This window comes from Gymnoscopelus microlampas (genome assembly GCF_963454915.1).
Source record: "Gymnoscopelus microlampas genome assembly, chromosome: 23".
NCBI classification, from domain to species: Eukaryota; Metazoa; Chordata; class Actinopteri; order Myctophiformes; family Myctophidae; genus Gymnoscopelus; species Gymnoscopelus microlampas.
The window spans coordinates 34576057-34591056 of NC_139960.1; the positions used below are offsets into that span (position 1 = coordinate 34576057).

Here is a 15000-nt window from a genome sequence, read left to right on the forward strand (position 1 = left end):
GGGCTGCAGTATGTTTGATTTGGTGGTATCAGTTTTATATGCTTCTCGCCTGAATGTGATTTGGCCTTTTTGGACATTAATTTCCCCCAATTGTGTTTGTTTGTCCTCTAGCCCACCATAGCAGATCTCCTGAGCGTTGGCTGGTGGGCCACAGCAGCAGCATGGTGAGTCATTTTGTGACTAGTCCGTTCAAGACAGATATACAAGCTCATGGCTATGAGCTTGTACGTCTGCTATTTTTGGACAATGTGTGCAAATCTTTGAATATATATCTGTTTTAAAGCGAACATTTTAACTCTGATCTGTGCTTCTGGGGGTCCCTGGAACAACATATTTTGAGATGGGGGGTCCGCAGCCAAATACATATAATTTTGGGGGCCCTTGACATGGAAAAGTTTTTTTAGATATGTATTTGGCCCCGGAACCCCCCATCTCACAATGTTTTGTTCCAGGGACCCCCCCAGGAGCAAAGATTTAAGTTACAAATATAGCTGCAAGCAGCGATAATACGGGGCCAGTGAATAGAGAGAGAGAGAGACATGGAAACGGAATAGATTGAAGAGAGAGAGAGAGTGACATGGAAACAATAGATTGATGAGAGAGAGAGATGGAAACATAATGGTTTGATTGGACATCTCAACCTACTGCCATTAACAGGATTCGAACTCTCAACCTTCAGACTAATAGGCTGCAACACTACCTATAGTGCTATAGCTTTGTCCAGGCTGATATTGTCTGTTGAAGATCATAAACTCTTGCCTTCTTTCATGAACCAAGCCCCTGTTTCACTAACACTAAGATCACTCGTTCACAAACCATTTACCAATGAAGAAATTGTACATCTCCTCAGAACCAAAACTAGTGAAAGTAGCCGATCTACAAGCTCACAAACCATGAAAGGTTGTGAGATTGTAGATCAGCTATTTTCAGAATGAAGTATGTCATACGTTGAAAAAACGTACTCTCAAATAAGCATTTCAGGTTATCTTTACCATTTGCATATGTATTCATTGATACAGTCATGTTGTTTGCAATTCAACTTAAATTAAGTCTGCATCAAGTGAGGCTTGAACTGGCAACCTTGGGATTGTGAGGCATTCATTTAAGGGAGACACCATTGGCCCAACAGACAAGTAACTGTGAAAAAGGAGATCACACAGATGATACAGTTTCACGCAAATAGCTGAAAAATCCTGGGTTTAAGTGTTTTTCAAACTGTTCAAAATTGCGGACAATCTAAGGGCGGCGCTTACTGGTCAAAGCGATAGATGTGTTCCTCATGAGTCAAGGCACATGTGTAAGCAAGTTTCACGACTTTCGGCCAAACGAGGCATGACTTATGCCTGTTTAAAGTCTGCCTTTTCAAAAAATTGCTATAGCGCCCCCTTTTGGCCAATTGGAGTAAGATTGGTTTCAGTGATATTGGAATGACCCTGTACATTTCTGCAAAGTTTCAAAGAAATGTGAGTCTGCATGTATGTTTTAGGCACAGATGAATAATTTTCATAAAACTGTAATAGTTAAAATCTATCTCCTCCTGGGATTTTTGAGCAATCTGCACGAAACGTTTAACACTTGAACTTTGGACCTCTGCATACAAAAATTTCCAACGGATTTTCCATAAGTGAAAAAATGCAGAAGTTAGGAGCCAATGACTGTTTTTCATATAATGCAAAATGGTGGGAGATCTAAAGGTCAGAGGTCAAAAGTCAGAGGGTGAAAGTTGTTCAGCATGAGGAGACGCATATGTGTATTCAAGTTTCATGGCTCTAGGTCAAACAGGGCATGAGTTGTACCTGTTCAAAGTTGCCATTTTCAATTGAGTGCTATAGCGCCACCTTTGGACGAAAGATTGTGAGAATTATTTCTTGATCGTTTTTCATGACCATCTACCATATGGCCGAGTTTCGTAAAAAGCGACTGCACGGTTCAGCCAGAACTGCGAAAAGTGGCAGAAGAAGTGACAGAATACTGCCAATAACAAAACAGGTCCAGAGCTGAGCTCTGGCCCCGTAATAATAGCACAATAAGACATGGAAAGGGAATAGATTGAAATTGAGACAAAGCAAATGATTCCAACAGGCGAAAATTCTTTTTAGCCCAACCCAGCTGAGGTGGTCATATATAGGACGCAGGGGGGCAATCCCAGGTGAAAAACCTCACCCATTAACATCTCAACCTATTGCCATTGACAGGAATCAAACTCTCGACCTTTGGATTCACAGGCTGAGACACTACCTATACCGCTATAGCTTTGTCCAGGCTGAGGTCATCTGTTGAAGATAAAAGTGAACCAGTGAAAGCAGCCGATCTACAAGCTCAGAAACATGTTGCTATCTGAAAAGTTTTGAGATTGTAGATCGGTTATTTTCACAATGAAGTTTGTCATACATTAAAAAAACATACTCTCTCCAAGACGCATTTCATCATTACCTTTAACAGTTGCACATGTATTCAATGATACAGTCATGTTGTTTGCAATTCAACTTAAATTAAGTCTGCGTCAAGTGAGGCTTGAACTGGCGACCCTGAGATTGTGAGGCCTTCATTTAAGGGAGACGCCATTGGCCCAACAGATAAGTAACTGTGAAAAAGGAGATCACACAGATGATACAGTTTCACGCAAATAGCTGAAAAATCCTGGGTTTAAGTGTTTTTCAAACTGCTCAAAATTGCGGACAATCTAAGGGCGGAGCTTACTGGTCAAAGCGATAGATGTGTTCCTCATGAGTCAAGGCACATGTGTAAGCAAGTTTCACGACTTTCGGCCAAACGAGGCATGACTTATGCCTGTTTAAAGTCTGCCTTTTCAAAAAATTGCTATAGCGCCCCCTTTTGGCCAATTGGAGTGAGATTGGTTTCAGTGATATTTGGAATGACCCTGTACATTTCTGCCAAGTTTCAAAGAAATGTGAGTCTGCATGAATGTTTTAGGCACAGATGAATAATTTTCATAAAACTGTAATAGTTAAAATCTATCTCCTCCTGGGATTTTTGAGCAATCTGCACAAAACATTTTACACATGAACTTTGGACCACTGCCTACAAAAAATTCCAACGGATTTTCCATAAGTGAAAAAATGCAGAAGTTAGGAGCCAATGACTGTTTTTCATATAATTCAAAATGGTGGGCGATCTAAAGGTCAGAGGTCAAAAGTCAGACCACGAAAGTTGTCGGGCATGAAGAGACGCATGTGTGTATCGAAGTTTCATGGTTGTAGGTCAAACAGGGCATGAGTTGTACCTGTTCAAAGTTGGCACTTTCAATTGAGTGCTATAGCGCCACCCTTTGACGAATGAGTGTGAGAATTATTTCTTGGTAGTTTTTCATGAGCATCTACCATATGGCCGAGTTTCGTAAAAAGCGTATGCACGGTTAAGCCAGAACTGGCAAAAACAAGTATTTTTCAAACTGCTCAAAATTGCGGAAAATCTAAGGGCGGAGCTTAATGGTCAAATCGATACGTGTGTTCCTCATGAGTCAAGGCACATGTGTAAGCAAGTTTCACGACTTTCGGCCAAACGAGGCATGACTTATGCCTGTTTAAAGTCTGCCTTTTCAAAAAATTGCTATAGCGCCCCCTTTTGGCCAATTGGAGTAAGATTGGTTTCAGTGATATTTGGAATGACCCTCTACATTTCTGCAAAGTTTCAAAGAAATGTGAGTCTGCATGTATGTTTTAGGCACAGATGAATCATTTTCATAAAACTGTAATAGTTAAAATCTATCTCCTCCTGGGATTTTTGAGCAATCTGCACGAAACGTTTCACACTTGAACTTTGGACCACTTTCTACAAAAATTTCCAACGGATTTTCCATAAGTGAAAAAATGCAGAAGTTAGGAGCCAATGACTGTTTTTCATATAATTCAAAATGGTGGGAGATCTAAAGGTCAGAGGTCAAAAGTCAGAGTGTGAAAGTTGTTCAGCATGAGGAGACGCATATGTGTATCCAAGTTTCATGGCTGTAGGTCAAACAGGGCATGAGTTGTACCTGTTCAAAGTTGGCATTTTTCAATTGAGTGCTATAGCGCCACCTTTTGACGAATGAGTGTGAGAATTATTTCTTGATCGTTTTTCATGACCATCTACCATATGGCCGAGTTTCGTAAAAAGCGACTGCACGGTTCAGCCAGAACTGCGAAAAGTGGCAGAAGTGACAGAATAATGCGAATAACAATACGTGTCCAGAGCAGAGCTCTGGCCCCGTAAAAATAATGTAAGATTTGCACATATGTGCATATCTACAAGCTCTCATCTGCTATTTTTGAATAGCCAAAGAAATCTAAAATGACACAGATGCGTTCCCGGATTGAATGGGGTTCTACAGTGAGCTGAGTAATCATACTAAGATAGTGTCCTTCATTAACCACTTAAACCCTATTCGTGACTGGGTTCCATACTTGGTCTGTTCTTTTTTCCCCCAGAATAGGCTCGCTAGGGTTCGTAATGGTTACAAAGTAACTTTTATACAATCTGGATCACCTATACGTATTGTATGATACACAATTAACACTTTAAGCCAGGGGTCTTCAACAGGGGGTCCGGGACCCCTAGGGGGTCCTCAGAGTTACTACAGGGGGTCCGCCAAATCTTTGTGTGATATGATTATTTTTTTTTACCTTAACCACTTGAACTCTAGCATCCCTTTTTCTGAGGAGCACTTATAGCAGATCTACAAGCTCACAATGCCTCGCGCTGCGAGGCGTTGTGAGCTTGTAGATCTGCTATTTTTGGCAAAGAGGTATAGGTGTAGAGGGAAAAAAGAGCAGACCAAGTAAACCAAAAAGACGTTCAATTCTGAAACACAATTTTATACAATATAGAGGGGGTCCCTGCTTTATCTCTGTCTCAGCTAGGGGGTCCTTGGCCTGAAAACGTTGAAGACCCCTGCTTTAAGCATTTAGTAGGTGCTCTTATCCAGAGCGAGTGTAAGATCAGAGTAAATGTCACGAACCCTAGTCAACAAACGACAGGGTAAACGGTTATGTAAATATCCAAAGAAAACAAATGACGTGCTTCACAGAGACTAGGTTACCAGGTACACATCAAACCTACCATCTGTCCAAACAACAGGCTATCTAAATCAGATCAGTGGTTCTCAAACATCATCCTGTCGAGGACCCCCAAATGAATACCTATTAGACCACATACCCCTATTTGGAACGATCCGGTGCCAGGTACCCCCTCACACAGAGATTATTCTTAGATTAGATAACGAGCTAGATTTTTAGCACATAATTCGACAACTGTCTATACTGTAGGTGGGGATGTAACCGTGGAAAGAGTGAAACCTATGATCTGAACTCATCATCCTTATACATTTTCGCGATAGGTTAACTTCTAGCACATGAAATAATGGTGAAATTAGAGGCAAGGCAACTTTATTTATACAGCACCTTTCATACACCAAGGCAATTCAAATTGCTTTACAGAATAGAAATACAATCAGAGTGCAACAATGCACTTTAAAAAGAAATGGAGAATATAATAGATACAATTAAAATAAGATAAAGGTGCAAATATACTCCCAACTTTTGATACGAAAAATATAAAAAGTGACAGCACAGCTCATTTAAAGCCCATGCAGGCAAGACCTAGCTCTGCCATCATTGGGTAGAGTAAACAATGTTAAATAAATGTTTTTAACTTGGATTTAAAAGCGGCTATGGTTGGGGATGGTCTAATCTCTAATGTAACATGGCATATTATTCCAGGTTTGTGGTGCATAGTGGTCAAATTCTGCTTCACCATGTTTTGTTCCAACTTTGGGAACAATTAGTAGGCCAGCCCCAGATGACCTAAGGGTTCTAGGGGGTTCACATGGCTCCTAAACTGTTCCTCATTTTGCAAGGGACCCCCTGGAACCCCTCAAGGATCCCTGGGGGACCCCACTTCATTCTTAGCATTTGTGGTCAAGCAAAACCGTATAATGTCTATCTAAATAACATGACATAATGTGAACAAGTAACCAACATACATCTGCATAGTATAACTAGCATCTATCAGCATGTTGAATAATGAGCTGCAGCACTTTGTTCTAAAATTAGAACCAGCGCAGAGCATTGTCTTGTAGTATTTAATAACAGCGTGGCTCCCAGGACAGTAAGGGTTCCACTTAACTTCCACATGATCCTTTCCTTCGTTATGCTCTCCCTCGCTCGCTCGGATCTGTCCTGAATGTCAAAGGCTGCCAGTGCCTGGGATGTTTGCTTGTTGTTTGTTAACAATGGGGCCTGGTTAATTCAAAGCGCACTCTGAAACATTTAGTGTACACATTCAAGGTTTTTAATTACCAAGTCTGTCTCAACAACAAACCGCAGATGAAATCTGTTGTGAATGGAGTTTTGACCCTGTATTAGTACTTGCAGACTGCAGTGATTTATGGCCTGCTTCTTTGACTTGGAATAAATCCCCCCCCCCCCTTGTCTGCTTTTGTTTGGTTCACAGGTCAATACTGCAGCAGCTGCTGGTCAGCATCACGTTCCCAAGAGTCCTTGAAGCAGGTGAGATTGTCTTTATTATCCCCAGGCCGAAGGGTGGGGATGGAGATTATGTTTTTGCCTGTCTGTCCGTCCAGAGCTAATCTCGCAAGCCACAACCTTGTGCCAAATTCCTCCATTCTGCCAGTAGGCCAAGGAAGACACCCCCCGCCCCCCCCAGATGTTTCTAATCTGTATAATGGTGGCGCTATAGCAGCCCCCTTTACTTTTTGGCCTATAACCTTTGAACCGTAGATTGTACAATAAAAATAAAATAAAATACAATTTCCTTGGATCATGATATAACTCTCCCCATATTAGTCAAGCCCATTTTTGTCTAACTAGATTTTCCGCCATTTAGCATTTTCTTCAAAACACACATTTATCATTCAGATTTTTCATATTCAATTCCGATTGGGTATTTGCCATCCACAATAGCCAATCAACACACTCACAACGCACGCCTTGTGAGCATGAGTCATCATGAGTCTTAGTATTATTCAAAATGTCAACTTGGATGGTGTTGCGTTGGAGTGCTTCAGACAAAGCCCTTGTGATCCCTCCGTTTTGGAGAAGAGGACAAGTGACTACTGGAAGGTTCTCTGAAGTGTTTTGCAAGAACAGCGAGAGCCAAGACAGTGATGTAATGTATGAAGGGCTTTAGGAGCCCTCATTATGGAAATGTAATGCTAATACATGCTGTTTTCTGCTTACTGTAACAAGACCCTGAAATGGATGAGCTTGCCTTTGTTTTTTTTGTATTTTTTTCTAAATGTTTTTCTTGTTTGGGGGGGGGGTCTCGTCACAAGGAAGAGTTGAATACTCACTGTTTGATGTATGCTATATTTCAGTGGTTCACAAACACTGGGTCGGGAGCCACTTTTTGTTGCTGACCCTTTTCAATGGGTCGCAAGTAAATATACCTCTTTTTCCATTTCCAAAAGTTTTTTAAAGGATTAAAAAAAAATAGTTTTTTTTTAAACAGCCTTTAAGAATACGTGAAAATAGCCAATATATAGGCAGTGGTGGAAAGTAACTAAGTACATTTACTTACACACACACATTTACAAGTACTGTACTTAAGTACAATTTTGAGGTATTTGTACTTTACTTGAGTATTTCCAATTTCCAATACTTTTACTTCTACTCCACTACTGTACATCTCAGAGGCAAATATTGTACTTTTACTCCATTACATTTACTTAAAAACTTGAGTTACTAGTTACTTTTCAGATATAAACGATCTATACCATTAACCCATTCAATCTGTGTCATTTTTTATAATGAAACACACATTAACCACTTTAGGCCTATTTTATACATAGGCTATTTGAAAATAGCCGATCTACAAGCTCACAACGCATCGCATCGCGACGCGTTGTGAGCTTGTAGATCTGCTATTTTCAAATATTTAGTACTTTTACTTTTGGGACTTTAAGTACATTTTGATGCCAATACTTTTGTACTTTTACTCAAGTACATTTTTTATTCTGGACTTTTACTTGTAACAGAGTATTTTTATATTGCAGTATTGGTACTTTTACTTAAGTTAAGAATTTGAGTACTTTTTCCACCACAGGCTGCGAACTTGTAGATCGGCTATTTTCACCAGTTTGGGTCCCGGGGAGACATCAAATTTCTCTTTTGGGTCTCGAGCTAAAAGGTTTGGGAACCATGCACTGCAGTATTTCACATGGACTTGTCCATGGATCCCAAAATGTCCCACATTTCCCAAAAATGTCAAACAAAATGTCCAGAAATGACATGCATCACAATTAACAGTCTGATTATGTGGGTTGTTTGGGTGGCGTAGAAGTACAACACCCACCACCACAGCAGAGGCCTGGGTGTGATTCCCAGCAGCCTGACTCCACTACACATTTCTAGGACGGGAACAATGACATTATAAATGAACCACTTAAACTTTTTAAAATATAGCGAAAATATCTACAAGCTCGATCAAACGCCAAACTGAAACACTGAGAAACAAAATAAAAAAACGAAAACGTATAAATATTTCAAAACTATTGTAACTGCGTTTATCAGAGGAGACGTGGTTGTCTGCACAGAAACAGTGGGCGGGTTGGCAGCGACAGGGACCGCAGTTCAGTGAAATGGATGGATTAAACGGAAGAAGAACATCGAAACAAACGACAAACGTTTTTTTTTTGTCTTAAAGGATTACAAATTGCGCGGCCTACTGTATATTGAAAAACTGCCAAAACAATTAGCATGCCACGGCATTAGCAAGCTAGCCAGGGCTGTGTGGTGGTGATGAAAACTCCAGATTATCGGGATGCGGTGGAAAAATCACTGTTTTCATTCACTGGACTGGTGCCCTTTGGGCACTATACTCTTACTGTGGGACCAAACGAGTCAGGAACGATGCAGTTTGGGAATGCATGTCCCACACGGTTGCAATACCCTGTTGTAGCCGTTTATACCCATTGTCAGAGTACCCCTTGTACCCGTCTGTCTGTCTATCCCCACAAGGCAATTTAACATAGGATGGGATGTCTAAGTATCGCTGTGACGGTGTTGTGCAGCATTGTGCAAGCTAACAACGTGCTGGAGATCGGCTATTTTCATGTACTAGAGGTTCGGGCGGCCCTCACACCTACGGCACACCGCCGATCCGACTAATATGTCTGAGTTATAGTGTCGGTAGCCTGAAAGAGCGAGCCCTATCGATGGTCTTGACGGGCGGATCCAAACCCAGGCGGTTGGATTCCAGCGCCACTTCCTATTGCTTCACCAATCTATGTCCCCCCCCCCCCCCCCCCCGGCCTGTGCACGGAACACGCTGACGTCACCAAGTTTAGAGCGAGACGCCCCTCTGCACTCTGATTGGTTAGGTGATAACAAGGCTCCGAAACCACTCTTCCTGCAAGGTTCCCCCAGACCTTTTTTCTTTTGAAACAACAAAAAAAATGCATGGGTTTCCGAGGCTATAGTGTTGGGAGCTTTGTCAGAGTATCGGTTGTACTGTGTCCCTCTGTCTGTGTCCCTTTTGTGCCCATATATGGAGATATCTACTTCTGTCTGTCTACCTGTGTCCCTTTTATGCCCAAATATGGACATCTCTGTATTCTTAAGTGGTTAAAATGTGTGTGTGTGTGTGTGTGTGTGTGTGTGTGTGTGTGTGTGTGTGTGTGTGTGTGTGTGTGTGTGTGTGTGTGTGTGTGTGTGTGTGTGTGTGTGTGTGTGTGTGTGTGTGTGTGTGCGTGCGTGCGTGCGTGCGTGCGTGCGTGCGTGCGTGCGTGCGTGCGTGTGTGTTTTTCTTCTTCTCAGCGGACATGGATGATGATTTTGCAGCTTCTATTTCGAAGGAGGGCTGCATCACCGAGCAGACGCAGTACTTCTTTGAGAACTCTGAGAAGTCCTTCGGGGGAACGCTAGAATGTCAAAACTGCTCCAGGTGAAAGACTTTAGTTTTACATGTACACACTTCAAAGCCTACTTCATTTCTAATCATTTGTGTATAGGTCACTGTATATCCTCATGGTGACGAGAGCAGTGTATTTCTTATTCGTGTTTTTGGGAGGTGGGGGGTGCTTTTCTGACCCTTTATTTGATGGAGAGAGATAGAAGAGAAGGGGAGTGACATGCAGCAAATGGTCCGGCCTGCCGGGAATCAAACCGGGGACTCACTGTCAGGCATTAGAGCCCATGTGGTACAGTACGCGTCCTAACCACTCGGCTACCCTGATTGGTTAGTTCTCAACCCAACACATTCCAATAGCTTGCAATGCATTTCCACCGACAAGGAGACCGAGGGTTTGAATCCTCCGCAGTGCCTCTGCCACTTTGGAGGGAAGTCTGGGGGGGGGACTAGCGCCCTCCGCACTAGCGCCTCCTACAGGTTCAAGAGGAATAGAATGTTAGTCCACATGCGTTATGTCCAGGGGTGCACATAACTTTTTAGGTCTGGTACGCAGAAGAGCACCTGGACATGTGACTTGGTGCGCATGGCGCCCGTCCCGTTTTGTCAACGGGGGGGGGGGGTTCAGCCCGGACAGTTTTGTCAACGGGGGGGGGGGGGGGGGGTTCAGCACGGTGCCCACCGGACAGTTTTGTCAACGGGGGGGGGGGGGCGGGGGTGGGGGCGAGAAAAAAAAGGACGCTCTGCTTCTAAATTTCGATTTTTCGTCGGGTTTTTCGTCGGGTTTTTTTTCTCACGCTGTTAGATAAAGCCCCCAAGTGCTGCTGCGCTGATTTTATCCGCCAGATTGGGACGTTCACGGCATATTTTGCACCATTACGGTGCGTTCATCATCGGTGACGAGTGCCTCTAACAGCCGCTGCTGGCTGCGTGCACGCATCAAGGCAATGCGAGGCGATGCGAGGCGACGCGAGTCATAGATATCTCTACCCCTGCGCCTAATGGCTGTACATGGGGCCGACGGGTGCTTTAGAGTGATTGTGTGAGTGTGGCTTCAGGAAGTAAATTCCTAGCCTCGATCTCCAGGCTTTTATTTTTTATTTTTGCTAAAAAATAAAAGCTTGGAAATTCCTGTCCCAGCTGTTGGTGCGCAAAAGCGCCTCGCGTCGCCTGATGTGGTGCGCATTTTTTATTTTGGGTGCGCATGCGCACCTGCGCACCAGTTATGTGCACCCCTGGTTATGTCCTCCCTTACGCCCTCCCTTACGAGCCAACAAGAAGGGCTCAGCAGTGACAAGGGACCACAGTACAAAAGGGAATTGGGGAGTTGGCATAACGACTAAACTGGGAGAAAAGAAAAAGAAAATTACTATTAGTCCATGAGCCAGAGCCCCAAAATTGAGCAATGATTATCGAAAGAGTGGGCAAAACCATACCTATATTAAATTGTTCATAGGGTCAATACGAGTAAATAGATATATGATAACCTCTCCACAGGAGCAGCTTTTTCATGGTTATCACACATTTTGTTATTTTCCCCATACGTACATGACAGGTGAAAAAATGACAAAATTTAAAAAAAAGTTCTCATAATGAAACTTCCTGAGTTGATTACTTACATGAAGACAATGATTTATCGTATTACAAGTTTTCTGAAATTGTATATTTAAATATGCAAATTAGGCATTTAGTCCATGAGCCAGAGCCACAAAATTGAGCCAGATATTGAATATTCCCTCGTTAAAAACCTTTGACTCCAACATCTTAACAAAATGAAATAAGAATGTTGACTCTGGCTTTGTCCAATGTTCCAATGTTGATTCTGGAAAGTTATGCAAATTCGGGCATATTTTCCTAATACCTAATTTGCATATTTAAATATACAATTTCAGAAAACTTGTAATACGATAAATCATTGTCTTCATGTAAGTAATCAACTCAGGAAGTTTCATTAAGATAACTCTTTTTTAAATGTTGTAATTTTTTCACCTGTCATGTACGTATGGGGAAAATAACAAAATGAGTGATAAATATGAAAAAGCTGCTCCTGTGGAGAGGTTATCATATATTTATTTACTCGTATTGACCCTATGAACAATTTAATATAGGTATGGTTTTGCCCACTCTTTCGATAATGAAATCTTGTCTGGCTCATGGACTATACAGTATGTAGAGCGTCTTCAAAATGGAGGCCAAAAATAAAACTGTGGACAAAGACTTCGATGAAGTCCCTAATGGTGACACTGGGAGGGGGCCGTAAGGATTCACATGCCATGAACGTGACGTCAAGTTACTAGCGTGGACCACCGTCCTGGTGTGTGTGTGTGTGTGTGTGTGTGTGTGTGTGTGTGTGTGTGTGTGTGTGTGTGTGTGTGTGTGTGTGTGTGTGTGTGTGTGTGTGTGTGTGTGTGTGTGTGTGTGTGTGTGTGTGTGTACATGAGCGCGCATGACCGTGTATGCGCTGGCGCGCGTGCAGTTTTAAGACCCCCTCGTGCCGTCTAATGGACTGCCTGCTCGCACGCTGTGCGCGCCGTTCCTGCACATTAGCCGCGCACACGTTTTCTTTTTAACGACCGCCATAAAAAGGCAGAGAAAACGTATTTGTGGACCTGACGGGGGGACATGTGGGTTTCAGCAAAGACCCCCGGACGACAGGAGGGCGGGTGGCGGTGCAGGTTGGAGTCACCAACGAAACGATGCACAAAACTCACACAGGCAAATCCTCAGTGTTCATTTAACACAAGAGGGTGCACAAATGGACCCCAACGATCAATCAAATAGAATCAGATCTTGATAAACGCGAAGTGCACATCAATCATGTTCCGTCTTGGATCAATGGAACCAACATGGTGTACTTTAAGTTCCTCTTAATTTGTAGTGATGACACATTTTTCATGGTTTGAAAAGAAAAAAACCTATGTTTTTCATACTGTATTAACGTTAAATTGTCTTTAAAATGTTAGTGTTTTGCCAATGATTTGTAGGACCACTAGGTTGGTAATATCTGCCCTATATACTTCATCGTACAACGATAAGCAAAAATAGCCAATCTACAAGCTCACAATGAGTCGCATCGCAACACGTGAGCTTGTAGATTGCCTACTTTCCAACATTATTCAACATTTTTGCCTATAATGACATGCCCAAAATATGGACGCCAGGGTGAAGGTGATTAATAGCATTGGACTTGCACGGTTCATGCACCACGTCAGAATGTCATATTGTTTTTGCAGAATAACCAGAGCCAGAGTTTTTGCAGAGATGATAAAAATAACATGTCGACATTGTGCGTTTCCTGCTTCCGTGTCTCTCGTAATCCACATTCTGTGACCTCTCAACCTGGCCATCATTCCTTGAAAGCAGACGGGTCAAACTGCGTGTGACGTTTTATCTCTCGTCTTCCTCCCCAGGATGTTCCACGCCGAAAAGCTTCCGAAGACCAACCTGGTGTTTATCATCGCTGATGCGAAACACACCTGCCTGTCCTGCGACGCCAAACCGCTAATACAAGACGAACAACCTTGTATCCTTTTAAACCATTAAGACCTGGAACTGTGTCATTTTTTGATTTTAGCTAAAAAGCTTTATTTTACACTTTGGGCTATTCAAAAATAGCAGATATACAAGCTCATAGCGCGGCACCGATGAGATCTGCTATTTTTGAAAAATCGTGAAAATGTGTGCAAATCTTTGAATATATATATTGCTTTAAAGCGAACATTTGTAACTCAAATATTTACTTCTGGGGGTCCCTGGAACAAAATATTTTGAGATGGGGTCGGCGGTCAAATACATATAATTTTGGGGGTCCTTGACATGAAAAGGTTTGAGCACCACTGATATAGAAACCTAAGTTTTTCAGAATACTTTTGAGATTGAGGAGACATGTTGAATCGGCTTTAGGTCTTAATGGGTTAAACCAGCAGCACCATAAACACTACATGACGATCGACCGGCACAAGCTCTGCAGGCTTGATTTACCAGACAGATGTTTGGGAGGATTTTTCTCGTTTGGTAGCGCTGATGCGTGCATGCAATATCCTTGATCTTTCTTGTCCTTGACAAGATAATCATTTTCATAGTTGTCCTTTGATCATGGCATGAAGCTATTACCAAATATTTACTATTGAATCCTGAGGGGGGGGGGGGCTCTGTTTGAAAGCATCCAGCAGGATTCCTTTCCCATGCATGCATGAGACAGAGATTGTTTTGCTGTGATCATCTTTAATTCTTACAAGTCGTCCCTACTTCTCATTTGCATCCCCTCTAAACCCTCAGCCCCGCTTTATGTGGGGGTTTTGTCTGCGGAAATTGAGATTTAAAAATTTGGCCCCGAATTCCATCGTTTCTGGCCAGGTTTCTGTGCGTGTGTCTGTGTGGCAGATGCTAAGTCTGGATAATTCCCTCTGAAAGGCTTACAAACAAACCCATCATGTTCTCTCAAACACACAGGACTGTGGTCAATTATGGACAGCCTAATGGAAACTTTCAATGTTTCAAAATGGCAGCCACAACAGGAAGGTATTGAGTAATCGAGACTAAATTCCAGTGGATATCCAGGATACTCTTAGGCTGTGTTCACACTGGCAGCTCAAAACAGATTGTTGGCCTATCCCGATTGGAATCAGATTGTTTTTTATCAAGTCTGAACAGCAAGAAACACATGGAAACAGATTTTTGCAAATCAGATTTGAACCACATTCCTTTTGTGGTTTGAAATGTGATTCAAATCAGATTTCTAAAGATGTCTCAGTCTGGACACTCTTGACACTGAAGCCTGATTTATACTTCGTAAATCGTTGCAGATCTACAAGCTCACAATGCACCAGGATGCAAGACCATAACGTAAGCATTACTCATCATGCCTATGTTGTCAAGTCGTTGGAGCAGCCAATGCATATAATGTCGATGATGTCTGAATACACAATTTAGATCTGATCGCTTGCAAGTAACAGTGTGGAAAATCAGTCCTAAAGATCACGTTTGAGGGGACTTAATAAAGCCTTAGATTACTATACATTTAGGGAGTCAGATTCCCTGAATCCAAGAATCCCTGTTTCACTTTCCTGAATGGAGTCGTTCAGCTACCGGTCCCGATCCATGTGAACTGGCTCATAATCCACGCCACCGGAAAGG

The 15000-nt window shown here is 42.4% G+C and overlaps 1 protein-coding gene across 1 annotated transcript in view; it reads left to right on the forward strand.

Moving 5' to 3' along the window:
• The window catches only part of cacna2d1a (calcium channel, voltage-dependent, alpha 2/delta subunit 1a), a 153158-nt gene that overhangs the window by 128955 nt on the left and 9203 nt on the right, over nt 1–15000 (forward strand). Inside the window, exons 33-37 of the mRNA XM_084050508.1 lie at nt 112–164; nt 6451–6506; nt 9774–9900; nt 13275–13387; nt 14949–15000. The exon at nt 14949–15000 is cut by the window's right edge and continues 31 nt beyond it. Coding sequence (XP_083906634.1) covers nt 112–164; nt 6451–6506; nt 9774–9900; nt 13275–13387; nt 14949–15000 — 401 coding nt within the window. The remainder of the gene's footprint in view (nt 1–111; nt 165–6450; nt 6507–9773; nt 9901–13274; nt 13388–14948) is intronic.